Source organism: Geotrypetes seraphini, chromosome 11 (genome assembly GCF_902459505.1).
Source record: "Geotrypetes seraphini chromosome 11, aGeoSer1.1, whole genome shotgun sequence".
NCBI classification, from domain to species: Eukaryota; Metazoa; Chordata; class Amphibia; order Gymnophiona; family Dermophiidae; genus Geotrypetes; species Geotrypetes seraphini.
The window spans coordinates 46,969,112-46,988,929 of record NC_047094.1 but is presented as its reverse complement, the minus strand read 5'-3'; the positions used below and the strand labels follow the sequence as shown (position 1 = coordinate 46,988,929).

General features: G+C 42.6%; 1 protein-coding gene across 2 annotated transcripts in view; it reads right to left on the bottom strand.

Moving 5' to 3' along the window:
• Nucleotides 1-19,360, bottom strand: part of PPL (periplakin) — a 151,703-nt gene extending 132,343 nt beyond the window's left edge. The window contains exons 1-2 of one of the 2 annotated variants that reach the window (XM_033963123.1): nt 19,279-19,360; nt 15,055-15,142 (exon numbers count right to left, since the gene is read on the bottom strand). In XM_033963123.1, the coding sequence (XP_033819014.1) occupies nt 15,055-15,080 (26 nt within the window). In that variant the 5' untranslated portion in view covers nt 15,081-15,142; nt 19,279-19,360. Of the gene's footprint in view, nt 1-8,846; nt 9,098-15,054; nt 15,143-19,278 lie in introns of those variants that run through there. The other variant, XM_033963122.1, reaches the window with a different exon arrangement.
• Between the last annotated feature and the right edge of the window lie 458 nt (nt 19,361-19,818).

Sequence of the window (19,818 nt, the reverse complement as noted above, 5' to 3'; positions counted from 1 at the left end):
TATACTTTAAGATCGGGCCAGTTTTTTAGGCTACAATGATGTATGTTGTTGAAGCGACTTGCATGGTTCAAGTATTTTTATATGTGTATATTTGCTTTATGGTGGTGTTTTTGTTGATGTTGTATTGAATGTACACTTCTCCCTCCGTATTCGCTGTGATAGGGGATTAACAGAACCGTAAATACAGAAAAACCGCAAATAACTTTTTCATGTTATTCGCTGTTTTCTATTAAAAAACCATCGTGAATATGGTGAAACTGCGAATAACATGGTGGGAGACCTGTCCTGTTCCTGAAGGAGAGGCAAAACACGGTGAAGAAAGTGCCGGGAATCGGCAATTTTCTCTCTAAATGCTTGGAATCAGCGATTTCTCTATGCAAACTGAAATAATTTGAGGGGAAGAGCCAGCAAGCTAAAAACCGCGAATAATCGAAACTGCGAATGCTGAAACCGCAAATACGGAGGGAGAAGTGTAAACTGTACTGTTGTATTTTGTATGTAAATGTGTAACTCGCCCTAGATAAGGCCGGGGGATAAACAAACAAACAAACAAATCTATCCCGGGGGAACCCCTGCCATTCAGGTTTCCAGGATATCCACAATGAACATGCACCATATAGACTTGTATACCAAGGAAGTAATGTATGTAAATTGATCTCATGAATATTGATTGTGGATATCCTGAAAACGTAACTGTCTTTGGTTCCCCCCAAGACAGGTCTGAGAATCGCTGCCATAAAGGATCATTAAAGGGAAATGAGTTACAGTAATAGCAACCTCATCAAGACTATGGTGACCCAGAAATGAACAGCTCTATACCCCTCTGACAATCAACTAACTCCAAATTCTGTGCAGGGTGCCTTAAGTTGTGCATGCAAATCGATGCACACAGCTGATCTGCATACGCAACTTAATTGTTTAATGAGCCTAATTGGTGCTGATAATTGGCCATTAGCACTAATTAGAACTTGGTAGGTACATTCTATAAAGTGCTGTGCATCAGTTCTATTGATTGACTTGGAAAAGGAGGTGTGGCCAGGGGAGGAGCATGGACAGTTCATGGGTGTTCCTAAAATTTATGTGCACTGCTATAGAACACGCCTGATGCACATACAAGTTAGACATAGGTATTTAGAACTGGCTTTACTTAGGCTAAATGGGTGTGCCTAAAAGTTATAACCGGAGCCTTATTGCAAACTAAATTGAATTAATGGACATTGGTCACTAACAAATTTCCAGTGTTTGGTTGTCAAAAAAAAAAAGGAACATATTTCAAAAGGTTTTGACTAACACCTTCACCAGATAATTTAATTGGCCGAGGGGGTCTTTTACTAAAGATTAGCAAGTGTTATCTGCCACAGAAGCTAGTTTATGTCTATGGGCTCTGCTGCAGATAATTTCACTAATCTTTAGTAAAAGATCCCTAAATTTGCCAGGTGCATAAATTTAGTCAGAGGTGCAGCTAGGGGTAGAGTATAGATCTTTATTGGTCATTACAAAAAAAAAATCAATTCAGCGGAATACCTAACCAGTTAGGTTCAGCTGAAATTCCATCTAAAGATAAGCAGCAAGTAATTTTAAGCGAGTTATCTGAGTCACTCGTGACCTATTTGAAATAAAGGCACTTTTTTTTGGATCTTTTCCAGATAAGCCCCGCCAAAAAGTTAACCCCTGCCACAGTTTTAGCTAACACCATGCTAAATGAATACTTGGGGAAAGTGATATACAAGGGGGGCTCCCTTGGACCCCTCCCCCCCGAGTCATTATTCAAATCATGTGAATAATTTCCTCAGAGGGCTTCAATAGTTTAATAATTTATAAGGTGGCGGGGCTTAAGTTTTCGCCCGTGCACTTTTTGCATTAGTGGAGGGGCTTATCTGGGAAAGACCCCTTTTGTTTTTTTAAACAGAAAATCCAAACCACATTTTAAAATTTTAACCCTGCTTTTTGACATTCCCTTAATATAGCTGAGACTCAAGTTTGCCCCAGTTATTACCACTTGTGTTGTGCAAGAGGGACTACAAATTCAAAACTGATTCAGAGCATCATTGACAAGAAACCAAAACAGGGGTTGTCCAGTCAATCCTGATTGCTCTAATTCAGGGGTGTCCAATGTCGGTCCTCGAGGGCCGCAATCCAGTCGGGTTTTCAGGATTTCCCCAATAAATATACATGAGGTCTATTTGCATGCACTGCTTTCATTGTATGCTAATAGATCTCATGCATATTCATTGGGGAAATCCTGAAAACCCGACTGGATTGCGGCCCTCAAGGACCGACATTGGACATCCCTGCTCTAATTAGATACCTCAGCCAGGCAGTCTGGGAGGCTTCCAGTTTCATATTTCTGAAGTAGGAGTTTACAGGCATATGATGATTTATGACCCTAGTTTATTTTTTTATGGCTAAGCAATTTCTTCATGCTCATCTGAGCTTTTAGCTCAGTCAGATCTAGGCCCAGGACCTGATGCCATGAACCTTCATTTGCAATTACTGGGGAATCATTTCCCATATAGTTTATCTCATTTCCAAACTTAGGCCCCTTTTATAAAGCTGCAATAGCCATTCCCACGCAGCAAATGCAACGCAGCTCGTTCAATTCCTATGGGCTACGTTGCACTTGCTGCGCTAGGGGCTCCTTTTACGAAGACGCGTTAGGGCCTTAATGCGCAGAATAGCGCGCTCTAAAATGCCACGCACTAGCCGCTACCACCTCCTCCAGAGCAGGCGGTAGTTTTTTGGCTAGTGCGCGCTAATCCGGTGCGTGCGCTAAAAATGCTAGCGCACCTTCATAAAAGGAGCCCTAGGACTCGCTACCGCGGCTTTGTAAAAGGGGCCCTGATTTTCATAATTTAATCAATGCACCTGCGGGCCTTGGCTGCAAATTCCTTAATCATGGGCCTTATAGATCTTATAGATCCCAGCAGGTGGCTGACCCCAGCCCCTTTCTCATAGCAGTATATGGTGCTGCCACTGGCATTATACGAGTAACTACTTCTTTATTTCCTAGAACCAGAGACATCATGTTACCCAGTTTCAGGCTAGAGACTTTTTGGCCAATTCTGGCTCTGACCTTACATCCGACAGCAGTGTGCGATTTGTAGTGCTGGATCCTGCCCACTGAAATCAGTGCTGCATGTCCCATAATGCATTAGGATGGGGTGGTCAGAAATCCAGGATTGTACCAAAATCTCCAGCCAGCAACTGGGTAGCTTGGTATCTCGATGGAACTCCACATCAAACCACTATAGTCTTTTGAGGCACGGGTCCTTTTTAAATTTGGGTGTTTTTGTTTTAAGGCTCTCTTTGGTTTGGCCCCAAAATATTTATCCTCTCATTTCAAGTTTTATAGCTCAGTAAAGAATACTCGTAATGAATTCTTGTTTATGTATCCTACTATTAAGTCATGTCGTTTCAAGAGATTTCTTAGCAAAACAATTGCCTTTCAATCAGAGCTGTGGAGTCGGAGGAAATTTCGGGTACCTGGAGTCGGAGTCGCCAAACAATGCACCGACTCCGACTCTGACTAAATTTAGATTGGAATTTAAAAAAAGCAAGTTTAAATATCCCAATTCACAAAAAATTATAATTAATGACTTCTCTACTGTAAAAATAAAGACCAATGCATGCAGTGCCTCACGTAACCGCAAAATGAACACGTGCTTCACTATATGGCACGCAACGCACAATTTGGAGCACCAATACTTATAAATGTATTCTCCCTTGTTGTTTACAACTTATTTCCAACGTTCAACAAGGTTTTCAATACCTGGTTGGTAGAAATCACCTGGTGTAGACTCGAAAAATTCATCCAACCAAGCTCTCCCACCATACGCGCAACATCTTTTTACGCGGATGAAGATCTTGTTTCACGCGGAGTCGGAGTCAGAAGTACAAAAAACTGAGGCGTCGGAGTCAGAAGTACAAAAAACTGAGGAGTCGGAGTCAGAACATTTATCTACCGACTCCACAGCCCTGTTTTCAGTTAGGCAAACAGAATTCCTGGTTGAGTCCTTTGATTTTTCAAAATCATTTGTATATTGCTTTTACAAAGGTTTTAAAAACGCGTTTGATAAATTTATTGCATAATCATTTTTTATTGTTTTAATTGTACTACCTTTTTACTACTACTTTATATGGTCTTATTGTTTTAATGCCAATGTATAATCTTATACTCTTGCTCAGAAAATTGTATTTCTATACTCTTGCTTTCTTAAAGTCTCTGCTCTCTGTATTTCATCTGATTATTTGCATATTGTATTTCGCTGAATGTCCAGCTATCTTGATTGTAAACCGCCTAGAAGTCGCAAGATTATGGCGGTATAGAAGAATAAAGTTATTATTATTATTATTTTATGTAAACATCACTGATTGTCCAGTTCTTCTTTTCTGTGAATCGTACCAGATCTTCTTTGGATGGGCGGTATACAAGAATAAAAGTTATATTATGTAAAGTTATGTTATGTTATCATTTTTTTTTCTAGGGATTAATCTCATTTTAAGATTAATAGAGCTGCAAGGTCAGTATGTACATTCCCTTTGAAAATTATCCACAGGTACAAACAGACTTATGTATGCTGATTTCAAGCACAATTGGAAAATCCAATCGAAACACCTGTATCCAAAACATGCCACAGGGAATACTTCCCCTCAATTTGGTTAAAAGCTTATGCACTACAGAACCCCATGTGTATTTTTAGCTAGATTGAATTAAGACAATTATCAGACAACAAATTTACCCAGGAAAATGGATTTGAAAACTGTCTACAATCCATCTTTTGGTTGTGTGCAATCAACAGACTACTTATAAAAAAAGTTGTGGTATCTACCAAATTATTCCCCCCTCCCCTTTTTATCAAGCTGTGTTAGGGTTTGTTTTTTTTTAATTACTGACTGCTGCGGCAAAAGATCCAATGTCTGGGTAATTTGCTCATAGAATCCCAATGAGTGTCGGAGCTTTTACCACAGAGGCTGGCGATAAAAATCCCTAACGTGGCTTAATAAAAGGAGGGGAGGGGGCTATGTGCATTTTAGAACAGAAATTCAGTCTAACCCTCCCTTTTCTGGATACTCAGATTCTTCCTTGGAGAGCAGATCCCAGCTAGTCTTCTCTGCTGAGAATAGTTACTTTTATTTTTTGAAGAATAATTTTTATTACAAGAGAAATCCATACCATTACATAACAACCATATAAACAAAGCAATATAGCAAAACCTAAGTACATAGAACGCAAACTAAATTCTCTCTGAATTTTCAGAAATATTGTAACCCTCCTTCCCTATCTCCCCAACCCCCCCCCCCTCCAAAGCAGGAGAGGAATCAGCATCACTGGACATCAAAGGTATAGTACAATCAACTCAATCCGATACACTCTGTACAGCCCACCACTCTACATATTTATCCCACACATTACAATAATTATGCAAAGCATTGTGATGAAGAGCCGTCAAGCTTGGACATCAATTGGAGGTAATCCACATGATTATAAATCTCACGGCAGCCAGGAATAGTAGGAGACCACCAGCAATGAATACACGGACTGCAAATTTCTGCTCAAGTGTCGTAAAACCAGGTACTCCCACAGTTTCTTGACTTAATAAAAGGGAAGCAGAGAGTTACCGCAGAAAGTATGAGCAAGTTCTCTGAGAAAGCAATAAGACAGCAGGTCATGGGGTGCCAACGTCTTCCAGATTTTATGTACAGATTATACTGTACTAGCAACAGATGAGGGGAATCATGGAAGTCCCCAGATGAACTGGAACAGGCCACAGGTCAGCGGAACTGCTGTGGGCCTCGATTTCTGCTGGTCACATGCTGCCTAAGGATTTCTTGAGTCAACCCTGAGATTTTCAGAGACTTCCACTACATAATATGGACTTTTGCTACAGAAGATTTCCGATACCCATGTTAATTCCTCCTACTGATATGCTGGACCTACTGGTCTATGGAAGTTGCAACAGGCCCTGGGGGGATCCTTGCAAAGGAGGTGTAGAAGATTACACCGGTACTCTCAGGATGAATTGGTGGAATCTCACCTGCCAGCAGAAAACCTACAATTTTAAACAGGTGTGACCTGCTGCTGCTCCTAGCCCAGAACCTGCAGGGCGAGAGTGATGAACGGGCAAACCCAAAAAACTGGTTGAGTTGGACACAATACAAATGAAATGCCAAAATTAGCAAAGGAATTCTACTGCTCTCAGACCTCATCTTACACAGGACTTGAAGAGAGGAAGGAGCTGGAACAGGCCGTTTTCACAGTAATTTCATTTTTGGCAGTTAATATCCCCAAACCAGGGGTCTCAAAGTCCCTCCTTGAGGGCTGCAATCCAGTCGGGTTTTCAGGATTTCCCCAATGAATATGCATTGAAAGCAGTGCATGCAAATAGATCTCATGCATATTCATTGGGGAAATCCTGAAAACCCGACTGGATTGCGGCCCTCAAGGAGGGACTTTGAGACCCCTGCCCAAAACGTATTAAAGTCCTGTATTATATCAAATTAACACAACAGAAATGCATATATCTAATTACTCCCACATACAAACTCACAAGGAGCCAGCTCTGTTGGTGCTGTCTTGAGCACCCCCAATATTGCACAAACTCATCGATTGTATCCCAAAAAAAGAGGTGATTTTGAGAACATAAGAATAGCCTTACTGAATCAGACCAATGGCCTATCTTCACGGAGGCCAATCCAAGTCACAAGTACCTAGCAAAAAACCCAAATTGTAGCAGCATTCCATGCCACCGATCCATGGCAAGCTGTGGCTTCCCCCATGTCCGTTTCAACAGCAGACTATGGACTTTTCCTCCAGGAACCTGTCCAAACTTTTTTTTTTAAACCAGCTACCTTAATCGCTCTTACCACAGCCTCTGGCAACGCATTGAAGAGCTTAACTATTCTCTGAAAAAATATTTCCTCCTATTGGTTTTAAAAAGTATTACTTTGTAACTTCAGCGTTAGGTTTAGGACTCCCAATAATTTTGAAAAGTTGGCTCCTATGCCCCGAACCCAAGAAAGCTATAGTGAAACCAAAGGAGTACCGTCTGCAGAATCTCAATAAACTGAATTCTGAAATGTTTCTTGAAACCAAACAGGTTATGTAAACTTCACTTTAGCACGGCCGTATGTTTTATTACTGAGAAAACAACTAAGCGCCCCTCAGAGCACATTCTACACAACAGCCAAGAGAGCTTCCCATTTTTTTTCCAGTTCAGATGCTGCCTGGTTCATTTTGAAAGTTTTCCAAATCTTTCCCAATGTCTGGGTAATTTGCTTTTTTCATTTTAACAACACTTTTTGTAAGTGTACATGTCGATGTTCTGGGCATACGAATTCAAAGGTATATGCGAGTACAATTTTTAAGGTGCACAAACCCCAACTCATTGCACAGTACCGAATCGAATCGAATCTAAGGCTTGGCTTTATATACCGAGTCATCATTCTAAGAAAGCTCGACTCGGTTTACCATAATTAACAAATAAAAACCATAAAAAATAAGACTAAATTTTGGGAAAATAATTTTCAAAGTGTTTAACAAATAAAGTAGTTTTTAAAGATTTGTGAAAAAATTGAAGTGAGCCGGGAACTCCTTAAAAGAAATGTGCATCCCTACTGAGATCTCACCCCTGTTGCCATCTCTCTGCCTGCAATCACACACACACCATGTAACAGCCCAAACTACAGTTTCACTAGCCACTATGCATCTCTTAGCACTGGCCTGCCTGTTTCTCACAGATTACAATGCAGAAGACTTTTTGTTGTTAGCCTGAAAACTGACAGTTGTTCAACCCACAGTTTGTTTATATCCATAAGTTTCCATGGCACTATATACTACACTGCTGGTTATGTTTTCTTAGTGGTGAGGATGGAATATGCATTGTGGGATGGAGTAATTTTGTAATTTTGTGAATTAACCTGTTTTGTAAAGGAAATAGACACCTACATGCCTTTAAAAATGTGCATTCAGAACCAGACCCCCAAAGCCCACAAATTTACACCTGTTCCAAAGCTGATGCAAATGTGTATGTTTACTTAAAATGATGGGGGGGGGGGGGGCAACAAATTAACCCTTTCTGGACACAGTGAGGGATTTCGCTTATTACAGGGGTTGCTCAGCACCCACAGAACTGGTCCCAACGAGTCCACCTCCCCTTCACTACAAACTATACCCGCGATCTGTACTTTTTATCCGTTTATACTCCTGCACTATCACGTAAATCACGCTTTTACAAGGGGAGAGGGGAAATGCTTTATAAAATTACTCCCCAATGTTAGGCGCCGACCTTACTTGTCAACTCGCCCTGCCCCCCTCCCCCGAGAGTGACACCAGACAGTTGCCGGTGCAGGCATCAAGTTTATTACCCCTCCCCCCCCCCTAACTCCAAGGGCATCACACCAGCTGAGAAATCTGCAAAAGCGATCCGAAATCTCTCCCTGGCATGTGAACCTGGAGGAGGTGGGGGGGGGGGTGAGGTGCCAACCGGTAGCAGGACGCGAGCCCCGCCTTGCAGAAAATCAGAGCACCGTCCGGGTCGACCTTTACCAGCACGCAAACGAAACGATCTGACCGAAAGAAACGGACAGCCCCCCCCCCCTCCAAGTGCCCCCCCCCTCTCCAGCTGTGGCTCTGTAACGCGCGTTGGCACAATCAGTGCCCGTGCCAGGCTTGCGCCCCTGTAATGGGCACGTGCAGTTAGTGCCCCTTCCAGCTTGCAGTGCCCCTGTAAGGGAGGGGAGGGGGGGGAGGCGGGATCGCGCAGCCGGTGCCCTTCTAGCCCGTGCCCTTGTAATGCGAACGCGCAGAGCAGCCGCCTGTTGCACACGTACCCGTACGCGCTACTTACGTTTTGCTGGGCACGTTGGGGCTGTACTTGCCGGTGGTTCTCTTCTTGAAGAGCGAGGTCATGGTGGCGGCAGCGGCGGCGCGATCCCTCCTGTGCTCGTCCAAGCGGCAGGTACGGTTGTGGGGCGCTCGCTGTCGCGTAGGCTGAGAAATCCTCCAGCCCAGCCCAGCCCGCCCTGCCCTCTGCCGAGGCTCCGGCAGGGGGTGGGGGTGGGGGAGGGGGGAGATTCCAGCGCGGGCAGCGCTCCCTGCACACCTACCGCACGTCACCGGGTGGGCGGAGCTCCCGGCTCCCGCCCACTGGCCGGAGAGGGGGCGGGGGAGGTTGGCACGTGGGGGGGGGAGCTGAAAGGAGCCCGGAGACCGATGTCCACTGCGGCGCTGCTAAACGAAACCGGTCACGAAGATGGCGGGAGCTAGAGAAGTACTTGAAAGTGAGCATTGTAATGGGGGGGGGGGGGAAGAGGTGCATCGTTCACTATTTTTCTAGCAGGGCGGGTGTTTGGGCAAAGAAAAAGAAATCAGTGCCAGAGCTAACGTGATTCCAGGACAAATCAAACAGCTGCCTGTGTAGGGAGGTGTGGGGGGGTCGCTCAAATAAGAACCTTCCCCCCCCATTTTCTCTGTCTCAAACCCAGTTTCCCCACACATGTTCTCTATCCATTTCCTACCTGTTCCCCCCGAGCATAGTGTTACCCTAGGGCTCCAGAAAAAGGAGGCAGATGACAAATCTGGGGTTTAATTCCATTGCTTTCAATGGAAGTAAAACCCGGATGTCTCGATCCGTCATCCTTTTATTGAAGCCCTGTGGTAACCCCTAGTTCTAGAGAACAGTATACTAGGGAGGAATAGCTAGGAAATTGATAGAGTACAATACAGGGCACCAACTGCGCAATCTCGCTTACAGGGGGCACAGCTGGAGAGGGCACTAACTGCACGTGCCCATTACAGAACCATCCCACTAAGTCTTAAACCCCATCCTTTTCCCTCTTATCAGTCAGCCTTCACCGTCCTGTCCCCATGTCCAGCTCTTCAAGCTTGCTCTCTCCCAGTTTTGTTTTGTTTTAATCCTCCTAATTTTGTGCCACAGGTTTGTTGACAGTGCCACCTCTGGAACAGTCATTCTGTTTTCTTCCGACATCACATGACTCTCAGCAAACTTTGAGCTGCTGCTCAGTGCCCAGTTTGTCTACCCCAGGGGTAGGCAATTCCAGTCCTTGAGAGCCGGAACCAGGTCAGGTTTTCAGGTTATCCACAATGAATATGTATGAGATGGATTTGCATGCCTCCTTGAGATGCAAATCTATCTCATGCATATTTATTGTGGATATCCTGAAAACCTGACCTGGCTCCGGCTCTCAAGAAACGGAATTGCCTACCCCTGGTCTACCCCTCAGTGCTCTTTGTCATGAGATTAGCAGGGGTGTCAAAGTCCTTCCTCGAGGGCCGCAATCCAGTCGGATTTTCAGGATTTCCCCAATGAATATGCATGAGATCTATTTGCATTCAATGAAATCAGTGCATGGAAATAGATCTCATGCATATTCATTGAGAAAATTCTGAAAACCTGACTGGATTGTGGCCCTCAAGGAGGGACTTTGACACCCCTGTGAGACTAGTGAAGAAATCTGGGCAACACTGCCTCAAACTTTCAGAAAGCCAAATCCTGCAGGTAGAGAATCACTGATATGGATAGGGGGGAGAGGAGCACCATGGGCCACACAAAGGGTCAGTGGGCCTTACAATAAAGAATGCTGATGCAGAACACATATGTGGACTAGAGAGTTGCGCGGGGACAGAAATCCCACCCATCCCCGCCAGGATCCTCTCCATCCCCACCAGGATCCTCTCCGTCCCCACCTGTCCCCATCAGGATCCTCTCCATCCCCACCCATCCCCGCAAGGAATTACCTCCTTCCTCGCCAGTCCCCATAGAAAGCAGCAATTACTTCTGACAGAATCATCAATTCCACAGTTTCTTTTGTGTTTGCGCCGCTGTTTTCCTTGTGGAATCTCTTTGGTGGAACCCTTTTTTTGTTTTCTGTTCAGGTAATTAACTTATAAACCCCCTCTTTTACTAAGGCTGACGTGTCCATTATATTATGATGAACCCTGCTTCCAAAGCCTTCCATCCCCGTGGGAGTCCCGTTGGCCAGATGGGGGTCCCCGTGAGAGTCCCGTGGACCAGAGGGGGTCCCCATGGGAGTCCCATGGGTTAGGGGGGATTCCCGCGGGACCCCCGCGGGATTCCCGCGATCCCCGTTCCCGTGCAGACCTCTAATGTGGACCCTTCCTTTCTATTCTAGCTTTTATGAGCAAACAAAAATAAAAAATGGCTGTTTCAGTAATGTTTTAATTAAGAATCTGTATTGTTCCAATTCTGTTTCTTTGAATGATAGGTTTGTTATGTTAGATTGAAATTATTATTGATCGTGCTTACACATTGTGCAAAGTGGTATACAACTAAAGGATAAGAGAAAAGCACAGAAACTCAAGACACTAAAAAACTATAAAAAAAACTTTAATTAGGTCATTCTGGTCTGTCATCCTGTTATTTTTAGACTCTCTCAATACCCTCCCCCTAATTCCTACTCCCTTCCTTTTTCCTATTGACCTCTCCCCCCTGTCCTCCCCCCCAAATTTAGTTTATAACTTTTTTATTGAAAGAATCGTACTAAACCCTCCAAACCCAATGAAAGTTGACAAAAATAAGAATAATAAAAGTAAAGAACTGGAATTTTAGATAAATAATCATAGCTTCAATGTAAATCATTAAGAATTAAACTTCTTGCCTTAGTTGAAAGATTCTGAATATACGGATCCCAAATTTCCATAAACATACAAATTTTCCTAGCCGAACGCCTAACTTCCCAAGTCTCAAATAACAAAAGACGATGAAATGATTCCTCCAATGCCAAAGACTAGGAGCTTCTTTTGATAACCAAAATTGCATAATACATTTATGTCTTATTATACACGCCTTTGGAAATAAGAGACACTTTTTTTTACTCATTATGGAGTTGTTCTGTTGTAGATTCATCAAGGGGAGTAATTTTTGGAAACGCTACGGCTTGTGAGGTTTTTGGTAAAAAAAAGTGTCTCTTATTTCAAAAGGCGTGTATAATAAGACATAAATGTATTATGCAATTTTGGTTATCAAAAGAAGCTCCTAGTCTTTGGCATTGGAGGAATCAATTTCATCGTCTTTTGTTATTTGAGACTTGGGAAGTTAGGCGTTCGGCTAGGAAAATTTGTATGTTTATGGAAATTTGGGATCCGTATATTCAGAATCTTTCAACTAAGGCAAGAAGTTTAATTCTTAATGATTTACATTGAAGCTATGATTATTTATCTAAAATTCCAGTTCTTTACTTTTATTATTCTTATTTTTGTCAACTTTCATTGGGTTTGGGGGGTTTAGTACGATTCTTTCAATAAAAAAGTTATAAACTAAATTTGGGGGGAGGACAGGGGGGAGAGGTCAATAGGAAAAAGGAAGGGGGTAGGAATTAGGGGGAGGGTATTGAGAGATGTAATGGGTATTTTGGAAATATATTTTGAAAAAATGAAAGATATTTGATGGAAATTATGATAAATTTTAATTGAATGACTATTTTATTGTATTATAATATTGTATATTTACTGATTTCTTCAATAAAAATGTTATAAATTAAACCAGCCATACAAAATATTCAGACCTGCCAAGTCTGCAGAGTACACCTTCAGAAAGTTATATAAAAGATGGAATCTGTCCAGAAGGTTTGTTTTAAAATTATGTATGTTCTTATGTAAACCGCTTAGACTTAAATGGTCTATAAATTTGTAAAATAAATAAATAAGGTGTGTAAAAAAAAAGCAAAAAACAAAACTATTTCAAATACTAAAGATCTAACTGACACCAAACCCTACCTGACCACTAACAAATACCCCCCCCCCCAGCCATCCTCATAGCAGAACACTTCAAGAACAAAATTACAAATGCCAGAGCTACCCTCAATGGTACCCCAACCCACCTAAAAGAAATCACAATACCCCCCACAGAAAAAGAATCAACAGCTGCAGACAGAACCTGGTCCTACTTCACCACTATACAATAGGCCGACCTTAACAAATTCTACAGAAAGTATAGCCATGTATCATGTGACCTCAACCACTGCCCACCATATCTCTTAAAAATCTCCAGCACGAAATTCCGTGCCCTACTCCTACAATGGATACAAACCATGCTCACAAATGGCCTTTTCCCAACTGACCTCAGCAAAATTGTCGTCACACTGATCCTAAAAGACTCTAAAGGAGCAACGGATCAACCATCCAATTACAGACCCATTGCCTCAATACCTCTCTATATCAAACTAACAGAAGGGCTAGTAGCCAAACTCCTCACCAACTATCTGGAAGACCATAACATACTCCACCCCATGCAATCTGGCTTCAGATCCAACTTCAGCACAGAGACACTACTAGGCTCCCTTGTTGACACAGCTAGACAACACCTCAGCACAGGCAAAAAAATGCTGCTCATACAACTGGATCTGACCACAGCATTTCACCTGGTAGACCATAACATCCTACTGCAAATTTTGGACACAATAGGTATCATTGATAAGGTATACTCATGGTTTGAAGGATTCCTCAAATCCAGAACCTACAGAGTAAAGTCGGACAAAGAAAAATCAGAACCTTGGTCCAACCCCTGTGGTGTACCCCAAGGATCCCCACTATCCACCACTGTCTTCAATCTCTATATTGCCACCCTCGGCACCTGCCTGGACAAACTAGGCCTAACCTCGTATAGCTAAGCAGATGACATCACCATTCTCATACCTTTTGATCAACCGAAGCCCTCTATGACAGACACACTACACCGAACACTAGAAACGGTAGTAACATGGATGAGAGATCATAAACTGAAGCTGAACCCAGACAAAACAAAATTTATCCTCCTCGAAATAACAAAGTCTCAACCATAACCAATATAGAAATTAACTCAATTACCCCATTCAACCCACCCTAAAACTACTAGGAATGACAATAGATAGATGCTGCACCATGCAACCACAAATCAATAAAACAATACAGAAATCATTCAGTTATGAGAAACTTAAGACAAGTTTGAAAATTCTTCGATAGAACACAATTCCGGTTCTTAGTACAATCCCTAGTCCTAGGTCTTTTAGGCTATTGCAACATTCTCTACCTCCCCTGCCCAGCAACAATGATAAAACAACTACAAACAATGCAAAACACAGAATTGAGGAAACACGACCACATCACAGAGGCATACCTCAATTCACACTGGCTTCCAATTCCGGCAAGAATACTATTGAAATTCTACTGTCTACTTTTTAAAGCCTGAACCTGAACCTGAACAACCGTCTCATCCAAACTACATCAAGCTATACATAGAAAACCCCACACTCCATTCACGTACCCTCCAATCAAAGAAGTCAAATGGAAAAAACTATATGATGGCCTCCTAGCCACACAAGCAGCAAAATTACAACCAAATCTCCAATCTACTAATTACAACCCAAGACTACAAAACATTCAGAAAAGAGATAAAAACTCAAGAAATTCCTGCAAACAACTTAATACTGCTAGCTCATTCCCACTTCCCAATACCTTCCCGATTCCCCAAAGCAACCTCCTCTACTCCTTATCTCCACTAGAAATTACCAGATATCTTCTTCATGTAATACGTTTTTTGTAATTCTTTTGCAATCCGCCTTGAACCGCAAGGCAGTGGCGGAATAGAAATCTCTAATGTAATGTAATATATAAAATCAATCCAGAGTAACAGCACAGTGAAAACTTGTACACCCTTGTTTCCAACCAGCTTAAAACGTGAAGGGTCGTTTTTAAGATGCAGGTGGGCAATCATGAGAGCCCTCAAGTCAGCTAGTTGGGGTGGTTTTAAAACTGCAAATCTTTTGCCTCAGGATATAACTTTCTTCAATTTTATAACTGAAAAACAAACAGGGAAAGGACAGTGCAATTTCGGCACAAAGTGCCTGCAAGCCCAACTTTTAAATGTAAAACAGAAGGTTAAGGTTTCATTAACATGTATGTAATATATAATGAATATTCATTTGGGATATTCTGAAAACTAGAGGTGTTGCCAATTGCTAGAGGCCCCTGGCCAAGTCCTGCTGCTCAGATGAGAATAAAAGGCAGGGAAGAGAATTTTAAAAGCTGGGGGAAATCACCTGGATAGTTGTGAATAAAGGCTCATTTATTTATTTATTCAATTGGTTGATCACCTCATCTTCAGAGGAAATCGAGGAGATGCATATTCTAAAAACAAACAGAGAGCCGTGCATATAAAATCAATGCTAACAACGTAACATACATACATTAAACTAATGCAACACAATAATTGCAAAATAATCAACTAAGTACATGTAGCCCTGCTATTACCCAGCATGTTTTTATTTATTATGATTCCAGGGCTCAGGAGACTGGTTTTTGACTGAACAGAAGGTACAAAGACGTGAGAGGATATTCCCAGCTCCTCCCCCCCACCCCAAATAAAAGACGGGTCTTGAAACATTAACAGAAGTGGTGGGGATATAAACAGCATTCAGGATTTTTATTGGATAATTGTTTCTTGGGTTTATGGGGTTTCAAGCATGGTGGTTCCAGTGAGCCTAGATCATACTGTGTGCTCTCTACTAGAGAATAACAAATTTTTCCCCATCCCCGCAGGAACTCAATTTCCTCGTCCCGTCCCTGCAAGTTTTGTCACTGGCCTTCCCCATTCCTGTAAGCTCTACCTTAGCCGCACAAGTGTTTGAGGCTTGTGCAGATGAAGACGGAGCTTGCAAGAATGGGGAAGGGACAAGGACAGGAACAGAACTCGCTGGGATGGAACAGGAAAATGAGTTACCGTGGGGACGGGGAAAAATTTGTCCCCGTGTCATTCTGTACTTTCAACTCATAGATGGATCATTGATCAATATAGAAACATTATTTTATTCTCAGTTTTTGTGTTTTACTTCTTTTTGGCATGCTTTAACCATTTATGGGGTCCCATTCAAACCTTTGAGGAGGGATCTTCTTATATTTTTTCCAGATTAACCCTGTCTCTGTTAGAAAATTGATATTAAAGTAATTCATTGCATTTTTGAATGATTACAGGCAAAGATTTTTAGTAAATAAATTGTTTCAGGGCACAGTCTTACCATTTTCTGATAAGGAAAATAATTTTGGGCTCCTTTAACTAAGCCGCATTAGGGCATTAATGCGCAGAATAGCACACACTAAATTGCCGCACGTGCTAGACCTTAACGCCAACATTGAGCTGGCGTTAGTTCTAGCCGTGTAGCGCGTGCTAAAATGCGTGCGCTAAAAACACTAACGCAGCTGAGTAAAAGGAGCTCTTTGTGGTGTTTTCAGTTTGAAGATAGTGGGGTGGAGTCAGGAGTGGGATGAAATGGATAAATAGGGAATGGCTGTTTTACCCTTTTCAGTATTACTAAGATTAGGGACCTTCTGTGAAGTTAATAGGTTGCACTTTTAAAAACACATCCGAGAAAGTATTTTTTTCACAAAACACATAGACCGGCTTTTATCAGGTTGCGCTAGAGGTTTTTTTTAGTGTGGGCCGGTACGGTAAATGCTCTGATACTCATAGAATTTCATTGAGCGTCGGAGCACTTGCCTCGCCGACCCAAGTTAAAAACCTCTAGCGCAGCTTGATAAAAGAGGGGGATAGTAAGCCCTAAACTGTAGAATTTATTTTAGAGGATGTGGTCCAAGATGTTCACCCCATCTAGATTTTAAAAAAGGGATTGGACATAAATTATCATTAACCATGTAGACTTGGGAAAGCCACTGCTTATCCAAGGAAGTAAACAACAAGCAGTGGCAGGGCAGGATTAACCAATAGGCCAAGTAGGCATGTGCCTAGGTCCCGAAATGGTCAGGGGGGCCCGATGAAGGAAGGCATCAACATTGTTTTTTCCAAACGGCGATGGGCCCCTCCAGCATCGATCGGCAACGCGGGCCCCCCTGATCAGCAACGCGGGCCCCACCCCAATCGGCAACCCCCCCCCCCCCCCATCGAAGGAAAGTAAGACAAGCAAGCAACGCGGGTAAGAAAGGCAACGGGAACTGTAATTGTGCAAGCGGTGCTGCTTGCCCAAAGCTTCCCTCTGACGCAGCTTCTTGTTTCTGCCTGGGCGCATGGTGGGGTGGGGCGGGGCAGGGGGCCCAATGTACTTGTGTGCCTAGGGGCCCTTGACGAATTAATCCTGCCCTGAGCAGTGGATCTGATCTTGTTGGGATCCTGCTGGGTAATTGTAACCTGGATATGACATTCTGGTCCTTTTACTAAGGTGCGCTAGCCGATTTAGCGTGCATTAAATGCTAACGCGTCCATTATATTCTATGACTTAAATGTATACCACTAACTATTTTCTGTATTCTTCTCAACTCTCTATTCTTGTGAAGCTATATAATGCCCGCTCACATACTGCGGCATCATATGCACTGCTAAGAGACCATTGCTGCAAATCCTATTCTGGACATTAACTTAAATGTATAAGCTTATGTATAAGAAGATCTTTATTGTTCAAACACATTCAACGACTTAATGACTTGACATGTACATGTTTCGGCCCTCAGGCCTGCCTCAGGAGTCTTAACAATTGTGAATGATGAAATACAGAGTATACTGGCACTCGAATGGATTTGACTAAAAGGCCAATCAAGGAAGAATATCATATCGCGTGTACAGCGAGTGTTGTCAATTGCGCCGTGTCAAGCTGTCTACCTTGTTTCCGGATGCCAGCCCAGCTGCTTCCTCTGCCGGCGGTCCTGCCCCTTCTCAGAGCCTTGTGCTGCGCTGCTTCCTCTTCAGGTGGTCCCGCCCTTTCTCTGACGTCAGAGAAAGGGCGGGACCGCCGTAAGAGGAAGCAGCGCAGCAGGGCTCAGAGAAGGGGCAGGACCGCCGGCAGAGGAAGCAGCTGGACTGGCATCCGGAAACAAGGTAGACAGCTTCTTAATTTTTAATGAGCCAATCAGCACTGATTGGCCACCAACAAGCCATTATTGTCATGAACTGGATCTAATTAAAATTTATGCACACAACTTTCTAAGCATATTCTATAAAGTGGGACCTGTAAATTCTAATGCATGGAGCTGAAAAAGAGTCTTGGCATTGGGAGGGGCATGGGCGGGCTGTGAGCATTCCTATAAATTATGCACATTGTTATAGAATACACTCGATTCATGCAGAATTTAGGCGTAGACATTTACATCAGGTTTTCATTAGCATAAATGGTTGCGCCTACATGTTGGTCACGGGGCCATTATGCCTATTCTATAAACCTTGCCTAAATTTAGATACAGTAGGGTGGGGTAGGTTGGGGTATGGGTAAAGAGGATCAAGGAGACTGAAGGAGAGGATTTGAGCAAAGAAGTGGTACCTTTTTTTACAGACCACTAACCCCTTTCAAGCTGCTACGTAGGAGCATCAGGTTATGCGTCTGAAGTAAACTCATATCTTTCCAGGAATAACACAACTTGCAAGGTTTAACAGAAGCTGCATTCATCATTTGGCGAACATTGATCTGCATACATTTGCATGTCATGCATCTCAGTATTATTTCGCATGTGTTGCGATGACCAATTCTCTATTGGCAAATAACCCACATTATTGCTGATTAATATGCATTAACTGGCACATATCACAGGTTATTACCATAACACGACTTATTATACAGACAAATGAGTTTCTTGATAAGCGCAATGGTGCAGCAAGGGTGTGCAAGGAAAAAGTTTTCAGATCAGTTTTGAATTTTTTTGGTGTTTTTGGACTTTTTGGTTCATTTGGGAAATTAACAATTGTAAACATATTTTAATAAGCATTAATCAACTTCATGTATATTCATTCAGAGGTTTTATGCATGCAAAGATGATTTAGTGAGCATTCTGTCAGCAAGTAAGGTTTTCAGAATCAAAACTACAAATTGGTTAAGTTAGGAATATAATAACAGATTTATGTAATATCAGTAACCTATCAAGGGTTGAATATTGCTTAGGTTTAATAGTTTTCTGCTCTGTGCTCTTGAGTGTCCTATGGTATATAGCATAACTCTTTTTATAGTCCTGTTTTACAGACTTAATTTGAAAGTAATTATGGACTTTATTACAACAAAACCAACCAAATCTCCTATTCTACAAAATCGCTTTAAATCTCCTTTAATCTCCCCCCTCAGACACTGTTCTGCTTACTGGCGTGTTTGCTTCTGTATTGCACAGACATGGCTTCTCCACTTTGGTAAGGTCTATTGTCTACCCTCCTGCAGCATTGAAAAGCCTTCCACAAAGTTTCCACAAAGCACTGATGACGTTTAGCAAAGTCCAGAACATTCGCTCAGCTAAACCAACAACGAGAGAAAAAAATTATGTAGAGACTAAAAACTCACCGAATTCTCAGCTCTTCAAAAGTGTAGCCCAGCCAGTATGCAGCATGCCCTTCAACTCTTCTGTTGCTTATGTGCTTGTTACTGGGCCGCTTATCTGCTGCTCATTTTCACCTTATCATCTCAGCCCGCTGGAGGGAGTTAAGGGTGGGTTCCTGTTTGCAGTACTGCAGTCTCCTAGCTCTTTCTGCTCCAAGCATTCCACCACTTCATATAAGCAATGCTGCAGGTGGTATTTTATTCAACTTCCCGCAGGGCTGCCCAAGTCCGGTCCTCGAGATCTACTGGCAGGCCAGGTTTTCAGGATATCCACAATGAATATGCATGAGAGAGATTTGCCTGCACTGCCTTCTTGGTATGCAAATTTCTCTCATGCATGTTCAGTGTGGATATCCTGAAAACCTGGCCTGCCAGTAGATCTCGAAGACCGGAATTGAGCAGCCCTGAACTTTGGGTAAGAGCATTTTAGCTGGTTTTAAGAAAGGTTTGGACAATTTCCTGGAGGAAAAGTCTATAGTCTGTTATTGAGAAAGACATGGGGGA